Raw genomic sequence first — 9,799 nt, 5'->3', positions numbered from 1 at the left:
TGCTCTCTCTCTCAAATAAATAAATAAAATCTTAAAAAAAAAAAATAAAAGTTATAGAAAGGTCTCATGGCTAGTTAAAATCTACTGCACCTTTAATGTATATTAAACATGTGCAGTCCTTTTGTATATCAATTACACCTAAACAAAACTGTTAAAAAAGTCACTGCACCTTTAACTATTTGGTAAAGGTCATTAGACTTGTCCTAAATCTGAAGGCAAATCTTTCAGGAAAGTGTGACTTCTGTAATATAGTGGTTCCACTTTATCACTCCAATGATGATAGCCTTTAGAAAAATTTCACTGCATGTTGATGTGCAGTGAATTTAGGTTTTAGTAGTCAGCATGGGTATTTAAGCTGAGCATACTTCTGGGGAAAAAGAAAAGCTTTTACTTAGAGTAAGAACTAAAAGGCCATTAAAAAATTTATACATCTCCAACTTATTCATCATTAGAATTTGGAAGTATGGACATCTTTGGCTCAAGAGTTTTAACTAATTCTCATTCTAAACAGGATGTTTCTCAGGGCAAGTTTCATGTCCTTATTGCGAAGACTATAGATCAGGGGATTAAAGAGAGGAGTCATTATTGAATATACCAGTGTGAGAATCTTCTGCATCAAAGTTGGGATGCCATATGTAGGACTCACATACATTACCATGACTGTCCCATAAAAAAGTGACACCACCGCTAAGTGAGACCCACAGGTGGAAAAGGCCTTCCTCTGGCCAGCTGCAGAAGGGACCTGAAAAACAGTTCTGAGCAACAAGATATAGGATCGAAGAATGTACATAATAGTAAAAAAGAGAACAAGGGAGCTCTGAGTATAGAAAAATTCAGTAATGGGGGCTGGAGTACAAGACAGAGCCATCAGTGGGTCCATGTCACACAGGAAGTGATCAATGATATTGGGTCCACAGAAGGGGAGTTGGGAGATGAAGAAAATGGGGATTGGGTAGCCAAGGAATCCAATAAGCCAGCAGAGAGACACCAGAATTCTACAGAGTTTCCCAGTCATGATGGTGGGGTAGTGCAGCGGGTGGCAGATGGCCAGGTACCGATCATAAGCTATTATTGCCAGGAAGAGACATTCAGTTGTGCCCAGGGAAAAGAAGAAATAGAACTGGAGGAAGCAGCCAGAAAATGAGATGGCCTTGGTTTTGGAGAGAATGTTGGCTAGCATGTTAGGAACAGTGGAGGAAGCATACCAGATCTCAAGGAAGGCAAAGTTTCCCAGCAGAAAGTACATTGGGGTATGTAGTCGTGGGTCCCATCTCACCGCACAGATGATGGTTCCATTCCCCAGCAAGGTCAAGACATAAACCACCAAAAAGAGCGAGAAGAGGAAAATCTGTATCTCCCAGCAACCAGGGAATCCCAGGAGAACAAACTCAGTTACAGTGTGAATGTGTGTTGCTGACCTGTTCATGGGTCTTAAACCTATGAAGAAGAAAGATATGAGTGTAACACAAGTTTCTTTGCTTCCTACATGTTTCAAGGACTTTATTGAGAAGGGACCTTAAACTCTACAGGAAAATATGAGATATTTTGAGACCAGGTGGGAATAAATCTCACCTTATTTTTTTTTAAGATTTTTATTTATTTATTTGAGAGAGAGATAGTGAGAGAGAGGATGAACAGGGAGGAAAGGGAGAAGCAGGCTCCCTGCTGGGCTCGCTCGATCCCAGGACCCTGAGATCATGACCTGAGCTGAAGGCAGACAGTTAACTGACTGAGCTACCCAGACTCCCCTCTCACCTCATTTTGAATTGATCGTGGTTCTAAATCTTAGTGTTCTTTTGCTAGGATATAATGCAGCAAGAATTTTCTACATCAGTGGTACAACCAGACAAATTTCTTTCTTTTTTGATTTCTTTGATCCTTAAGAAGACCTTTTATGATTCTGGTTTGTTTTCCTAAAGTTGATTATGGGTCTTCAATGTACAAACTCATCCACTTTCTCTTATTCAGCTTACCTTGTTTAAAAAAAAAAAGGCAAATATTTTGAGGACAGCTGATGTGAGGATGGGTTAAACTTTTGGCAACAGAACAAAATTAGTTGACTTACTCATGGAGATAAAACTTACCCAAGGACATTGGCTTTTCAGAATAGTCTAATCAACTGAATTAATTGTTGTAGACATCTCTACAGTCAAGACTCAGGGCTGTTCTTAAATTTTCCTTTAAAGATTTTTTAAAAAAAATATCACTCTAACAGTTGAGTGACACCTAAAAAATACACAAAAGACCAACCATATCAAATATCTTTGCTCTACAATTGCACTACTGGGTATTTACCCCAAAGATACAAAAGTAGGGATCCGAAAGCGTACGTGCATCCCGATGTTTATAGCAGCAATGTCCACAATAGCCAAACTGTGGAAAGAGCCAAGATGTCCATCAACAGATGAATGGATAAAGAAGATGTGGTTTATATATACAATGGAATATTATGCAGCCATCAAAAGGAATGAGATCTTGCCATTTGCAACGACGTGGATGGAACTGGAGGGTATTATGCTGAACGAAATAAGTCAAACAGAGAAAGACATGTATCATATGACCTCACTGATATGAAGAATCCTTAATCTCAGGAAACAAACTGAGGGTTGCTGGAGTGGGGGGTGGGGTGGGAGGGATGGGGTGACTGGGTGATGGACACTGGGGAGGGTATGTGCTCTGGTAAGCGCTGTGAATTGTGCAAGACTGTTGAATCTCAGATCTGTACCTCTGAAACAAATAATGCAATATATGTTAAGAAAGAAAAAAAGAAGAAGAAGAATGTAGCAGGAGGGGAAGAATGAAGGGGGGAAATCGGAGGGGGAGAAGAACCATGAGAGACGATGGACACTGAAAAACAAACTGAGGGTTCTAGAGGGGAGGGGGGTGGGAGGATGGGTTAGCCTGGTGATGGGTATTGGGGAGGGCACGTTCTGCATGGAGCACTGGGTGTTATGCACAAACAATGAATCATGGAACACTATATCTAAAACTAATGATGTAATGTATGGGGATTAACATAACAATAAAAAAAATAAAAAAAAAACTTTGCTCTAAAGGATAAGTGAGGATATTATTTTCAATTATCTGTATTTGCAAGTGTTTATTTTAATGTTTTTTACACATGCTATAAAAAACAAACTGTCTTACTCTTCATATTCAGATCCTACCTAGCTAAAATAAAGAAAATGATGTTTTGAGTACAAAGTTTTAGTTCATTTAGTAAGTAATTTTGGATGATAAAAACAAAGGGATCTGAGATTGAATAGGGTCTTATCTGCACTTTTATCTGGTAGAATTAATTTTGTTTTCTGAAAGGGAGAGGACATTTTCAAATATTTGGATAGGCATGTACTTTTCAACAGTATTTAAGAATTGAATGGAGCACTGGGTGCTATACACAAACAATGAATCATGGAACACTACATCAAAAACTAATGATGTAATGTATGGTGATTAATATAACATAATAAAATAAAAATAAAAAAAAGAATTGAACAAAAAAGTTAAAATTTTTGTGTTTAAACAACAGAGTAATCTTTAATTAATATTGAAAAGCACTAAGAGTCTTAGAAATGGTAGTTTCAATATTGAGTTTTCTTGTTAAATTCAGACCTCTTGCCTTATCTATTGGAGATCACCAGTTATAACTTTGCCAGGAATGAAAGGTAAAGAAATTTGAAAGGCAAATAAGAACAGAGATTTGGACTTCAATGTTACTAGTCCCCTGTTGGTGGTTTTTAAGGAAGTATAAAAAGGAGGTTTGAGCATCCATGTTGTAAAGTTGTCCAGTTTTCCAATCAATGTTGAACTCGAAAGACATTTGTTTTCCACTTTCATTGAATAAGGTGCTCAGTAGATAATTTCCAGACTGTTATTTATGAAGCATAAATAAACTAGTTTCCCTGCTGCTCAAGAACTAAGTCCAGGCTCAAAGATTCAAATTAGAAACCAGGATCCTGAGATCTGTGCTTCTTGTTCTTCTTCTGAAAAATGGACCATGCCTACTTAATGTGAATAACAGTTCAAGACACTCTCCATTATACACCAACAACTTCACACTTAATTTCATTTTTTCTACCACCATACCCTGTAAAATTGTTTAGCAGAAACATTATTTTTCCTGTAATCTTTGGTCAAAGTGTTGGTAAGTAATGGGATAATCAAAGGGTGGGGAGCTTAATGGAAAATCCAGAGTAATCAATTTTTATTTTAATCACTGAAGGACTAAACTGACTCCATAAAGTTCTGCATAACTCCACTCCTGAAAGCCTCCAAAATGCTTGCTCAGAATAGGTAGGGCATTAGAATGGAAAATCCACAATTTTTACCATAAAAAAGTGCTGTTTTCATGCTTTTGGCATTCATAAATCACTATATGAGCTATAATTCTAGGGGACTAGGTTTTTCATACACTCCTTTCTAGTACAAGAAACCAACTAACCAACCAATCACATTCTTGGGTGGCCACCTCAAGAATAATAGTTTGATTACATAGCCTCCTTCCAAATGTCCCTCACTTGGTATACTGTCTTCTCAGGTAGTCTGAGAGAAGAATATAACACCTGATTACTCCTAAAAAGAGATTATTTTCAGAAAGATAGTCCTTAATAATAAAAAAAATAATAGAATTGGGGAAAAATGGTTCAGATAATTTACTCTAACTTTTCATTTTACAGATAAGCTTCACAGAGAGTGCATGACTTTTTACCCAATGAACGCACATGTCCTGTATTCACATATGGAATGTTCACACTATACTACTACACAGGAACAATGTCTAATTAGATTTATAAAGTAAAAGGCAGTCTGTAGTATATCACAGCAGTAGTTGTAATATGGACAATTAGTCCCTTTCTCTTACATACAATGATGGATTTCCTGGCTCAGCTTGGAAAGAGGGATGGACATAGTGGAGTTGAACATAAAGGCATCATCTCCTCATTGGCTTTGATGATGAAAACTCCAGGTGAGAGCATTATATGTGGTTCACTGGACTTCCTTAATTTCTGGAGGCTTTAGAAGCTTGTTTTCTAGGAGTTTACTGAGACATTTTAACATGCAAAGCAGTGTTTAATCTCAGGGATTAATCCCTCTCAGGGATTCCTCTAAAACTTGATGTCTCTCCCCAAGTGGTTTCAGTGGCTTCCTCACGTTTCCCCTGGAGTGCATCCTCTTTCCAGTCTTTGGGGCTCATCCAGGTTTTAGTAGATTAGCTCCTAGTAGATTAGTTCTGTTTCATAGGAAACAGAGAGTCCAGGGGAAATAGTGAATAAATTTCAGGAAGCTTTCTATTGCAGAGATTGCATTCCATTAAAGAATCATCCTCTTTGGAGATTAGTGCAATAAATGGAAGTTTTGCCCATGACTCGAATTCTGAAACTGAAATATGTTTGTGAATAAATGCTTGTGAAGTGTTGCAACAGAGAAGCATGAAACTATATTCTGTTGGTCACTTTAAAGTTAAATACACTATGTTTTTCTGGAGTCTTCCACTGTAATGACCAGGTGGTTGATAACAGGTAGGGACTGCCTTGTGTGATCTAAATCCAAGATGACAGGAGCCATTTAATTGACTAAATTAGTCAAATTGTCAGTTTCCTTTATGATTTTCTTTTCTAAGAGTGGAAAATTTGATATCAGTGCAAACACAAGAAGAGATTTTTTATCATTGGTCTTTTGTTTTTCTTCTTAGAAAAATTGAGGTTTCTTCTGAGGATCCTCTTAAACCACTTCTTCAAAATATGACTCTTAGGAAATGGTGACGATCAATGAGATCAATGAGAAAATCTTCATTGCTGGTTACTGGGGTAGCTTGTATGTGAACTTGATATTCAAGGACACTCTACACCATTTCTCCATTGAGTATTTTTGGCTCCTTTGTTAAATATTAGTTGACTGTATTTGTAAGGGTTTATTTCTTGGCTCTTGGTTCTGTTCTGTTGGGTTATGTGTCCATTTTTGTGCCAATGCCATACAGTTTTGATTACTATAGCTTTGTAGTATAGCTTGAAATGAGGAAGTGTGATGCCTCCAGCTTTGTTCTTTCTTAGAATTGCTTTGCATATTCAGGATCTTTTGTGGTTCCATTCAAATTTTATATTTCCCCCCCATTTCTGTGAAAAAATGTCATTGGAATTTTGATAGGGATTGCATTGAATCTATTGATGACTTTGGACATTATGGACCTTTTTACAATAGTGGCTCTTCCTATCTCTGAGTAGGGAATATCTCTCCATTTATCAGTGTCTTTATTCAGTTTCTTTCATCAAAGTCTTATAGTTTTCAGTGTACAGATCTTTCACTTCCTTGGTTAAATTTATTCTTAAGTATTTTATTGTTTTTGATGTTATTGTAAATGTGATTATTTTCTTTATTTATTTTTCAGATATTTCATAGTGAATATAAGCACAACTGATCTCTGTATGTTGATTTTGTATCCTACAACTTTACTCAATTTGTTGAGAGTTCTAATAGTTTTTTGGCGGAGTCTTTAGGACTTCCTCCATATAAGATCGTGTCATCTGCAAAAACAATTTACCTTTTTTTCTGATTTGATGTCTTTTATTTCTTTTTCTTGACTGATTGCTCTGGCTAGGACTTCCAGTACTACATTGAATAGAAATGGTAAGCATGTCCCACATCGGGCTCCTTGCTCGGCAGGGAGCCTGCTTCTCCCTCTCTCTCCCTCTGCTTGTGCTCTCTCTGTCAAATAAATAAAATCTTTAAAAAAAAAAGAGTTGCAGAAATGGTAAGCATGACACCATGACCTTGTTTCTGACCTCTGCAAAAAAGCTTTTGACCTTTTACCATTGAGTATGATGTTTGCTGTGGGCTTGTCATATATGGCTTTTATTATGTTGAGGTATGTTTCTTCTCCACTCACATTTTTAAAAGTCTTTTTTTTTTTTAATCATGAAAGGATGTCATATTTAACCAAATGCTTTTTCTACATCTATTGAGATGATCATATGGTTTTTATCCCTCATTTTATGTAGTGTATCACATATATTGATTCACTTATGTTAAACTATCCTTGCATCCCAGGGCTGATTCCCACTTGATCATGGTGTATGATCCTTTTAATGTGTTATTGAATTTGGTTTCCTTATATTTTGTTGAAAATGTTTGCATGTATATTCACCAGGGATGTTGGCAGTAGTTGTTGTTTTGTGTTGTGTCTTTTTTTTTTTTTAAAGATTTTATTTATTTTAGAGGGTGAGGAGGAGCAGAGAGGGAGGGACAGAGGGGGAAGGAGAGGGACAAGCAGACTCCACACTGAACACAGCCTGACACAAAGCTCGATCCCATGACCCTGAGATCATGCCTGAGCCAAAACCAAAAGTTGGACACTCAACTGACTGAACCACCCAGGATTCCCTTGTAGTGTGTTTTTTTGGCTTTGGTAATGCTGGCCTTGTATCCCCCCTCAGTACCAATAATTTGGCAGCCATCCATGGACAAAAGTGCCTTTGTGGGAGCTTTGGGATCTAGATAAGAGATTGTGAAACCCCAGTGAAGCCCATGATCAAGAGGGCCACTTTGAGTAGGCAGACACATGCCCAGGTGGCAGACTCACTGATCTAGTTCCTGGATACAGATTCAGAAACAGTCCCATCTCCCTGTGGACTTGGCTAAACCATATTTGGTCTTGGTCTCCCCTCCAACACCATCCATCCACCAAAGGACCCGGTAGGAGTCACACTTGCCTGAATTGAAGCACAACCCAAAAGAGGTGAAAGCAGAGAGCAAAAGCCAGTAATTCTAAGAGAATGAGATGAAGACAGATACAGATGAATTTGATGACAGTTCCAGGTGATTTGCCTTAACTCTTTGGTCAAAGAATAATCAGTTGGCATCTGGGGTTAGTACATTTAATTCATCCATTCATTTACCTCTATGATATCCCTCCCTTGGTGAAACTTACATTATCATGAGAGAGTTAATAAGCAGATACACACAAAGATCTATAATACCAAAGATACTAAGTTATATAAAAGGAAAAATGGAGAGTATCTATACAAAAATTGCGGTGGTAAGATAGGGCATAATTTAGATCAGATGGTCAGAGTGTTTTTGTGAGGTGATTTTTTAAAAAAATTTTTTATTGTTATGTTAATCACCACACATTACATCATTAGTTTTTGATGTAGTGTTCCATGATTCATTGTTTGTGCGTAACACCCAGTGCTCCATGCAGAACGTGCCCTCTTTAATACCCAGGTGATTTTTTTTTTTAAAGATTTTATTTATTTGACAGAGAGCGAGAGCAGGAGCACAAGCAGGGGGAGTGGGAGAGGGAGGAGCAGGCTTCCCACTGAGCAGGGAGCCTGATGTGGGACTCAATCCCAGGACCCTGGGACCATGACCAGAGCCGAAGGCAGATGCTTAACAACTGAGCCACCCAAGCGCCCTGTGACGTGATATTTTAAACTAAGGGAATAAGCCATGCAGAAATCTAGGGGAATTAAATTCCACACAAGTACAGGTATAATTATGGAGTTTTCAAAGATAATAAAGGTTAATTTTGGCCTTCTAGAAGAAAATGGTATATGAGGCTGGAGACATAGGCACTATTAAATACCTAGAACCTTCGAGGTCACAATAAAGAGCATTTTATCTGAACTCTGGGGAAGCCTGCTTAATACTAACCTGCTAAGGATAAGGCTTAATAAAAATTCTAATTTAATAAAAATCCCATCTTAATAAAAAGCCGTACCTTCTAAGCAACTCAACTTGGAACTACTTATTTACCAACATGTTTAATTAAAAATGCATTTATTGGGGTGCATGGCTGACTCATGTGGCAGAGCATGTGACTCTTGATCTTGGGGTTGTAGTATCGAGTCCCACGTTGGGTACAGAAACTACTTAAAAATAAATCTTTTTAAAAATGCATTTACTTTAATATATTCCTTTTTGTTCCACCAAGGATTTGATGTATCAACCAAAAATGTACAAAAAGAAAGAAGAGAAATATTAATTTAAAAAGAAAAGAATGGGGTGCTTGGGTGATGCAGTTGGTTGAGTGACCCTGACTCTTGGTTTTGGCTCAGGTTGAGATCTGAGGGTCGTGGGATTGGGCCCTGTGTTGGGCTCTGTGCTCAGTCCCGAATTTATTTAGGACTCTCCCCCTGTCCTTCTGCTCCTTCCCCCTGCTCTTTCTCTCTCTCCAATCTTTAAAAAAATAAAAGGAAAATAATAAAATGAAGATTTGTGACTTATAAGATCTTATATTGGTAAAAAGTCAAGTCTCCAGTTATGAATTTCCTTTAAAACAAATTTGACATTTCCCTATTTAAATTGTATTAGATAATGTAGTTAAATGCCCAAGTTGGTACATAAAAATCTCAGTAATAGTTTGTCTCCCTCTCTGATTTCATCTTGTTTCATTTTTCCTTCCCTTCCCCTATGATCCTCTGTCTTGTTTCTCAAATTCCAAACCATAAGAGACTCTTAATCTCAGGAAACAAACTGAGGGTTGCTGGAGTGGAGGGGGGTGGGGGGGATGGGGTGATTGGGTGATGGACATTGGAGAGGGTATGTGCTATGGTGAGCGCTGTGAATTGTGTAAGACTGATGAATCACAGATCTGTACTCTTGAAACAAAGAATACATTATATATTAATTAAAAAAATCTAAGTAGGGCGCCTGGGTGGCTCAGTTGGTTAAGCGACTGCCTTCGGCTCAGGTCATGATCCTGGAGTCCCCGGATCGAGTCCCGCATCGGGCTCCCTGCTCGGCAGGGAGTCTGCTTCTCCCTCTGACCCTCCCCCCTCTCATGTACTCGCTCTCTCATTCT

At 38.0% G+C, this 9,799-nt stretch overlaps 1 protein-coding gene across 1 annotated transcript; it reads right to left on the bottom strand.

The window, feature by feature from the left end:
• Positions 1-487: 487 nt before the first annotated feature.
• On the bottom strand, positions 488-9,470 carry LOC118551888 (olfactory receptor 11H4). The gene is made up of 2 exons (XM_036118039.2): positions 9,452-9,470; positions 488-1,437 (listed from the first exon to the last, which is right to left on the bottom strand). Exon 2 carries the CDS (start codon positions 1,424-1,426, stop codon positions 488-490), a length of 939 nt encoding a protein of 312 aa, XP_035973932.2. The 5' UTR covers positions 1,427-1,437; positions 9,452-9,470.
• Between the last annotated feature and the right edge of the window lie 329 nt (positions 9,471-9,799).

The sequence above is a fragment of the Halichoerus grypus genome, chromosome 8 (genome assembly GCF_964656455.1).
Source record: "Halichoerus grypus chromosome 8, mHalGry1.hap1.1, whole genome shotgun sequence".
Lineage (NCBI taxonomy): Eukaryota > Metazoa > Chordata > Mammalia > Carnivora > Phocidae > Halichoerus > Halichoerus grypus.
The sequence above is the reverse complement of the archived record's forward strand: the minus strand, read 5'-3'. Positions and strand labels throughout refer to the sequence as shown.

Excerpts from the sequence above, each read along its gene's own strand:
- LOC118551888 (XM_036118039.2), bottom strand. The coding sequence starts at position 1,426 with ATGAACAGGTCAGCAACACACATTCACACTGTAACTGAGTTTGTTCTC.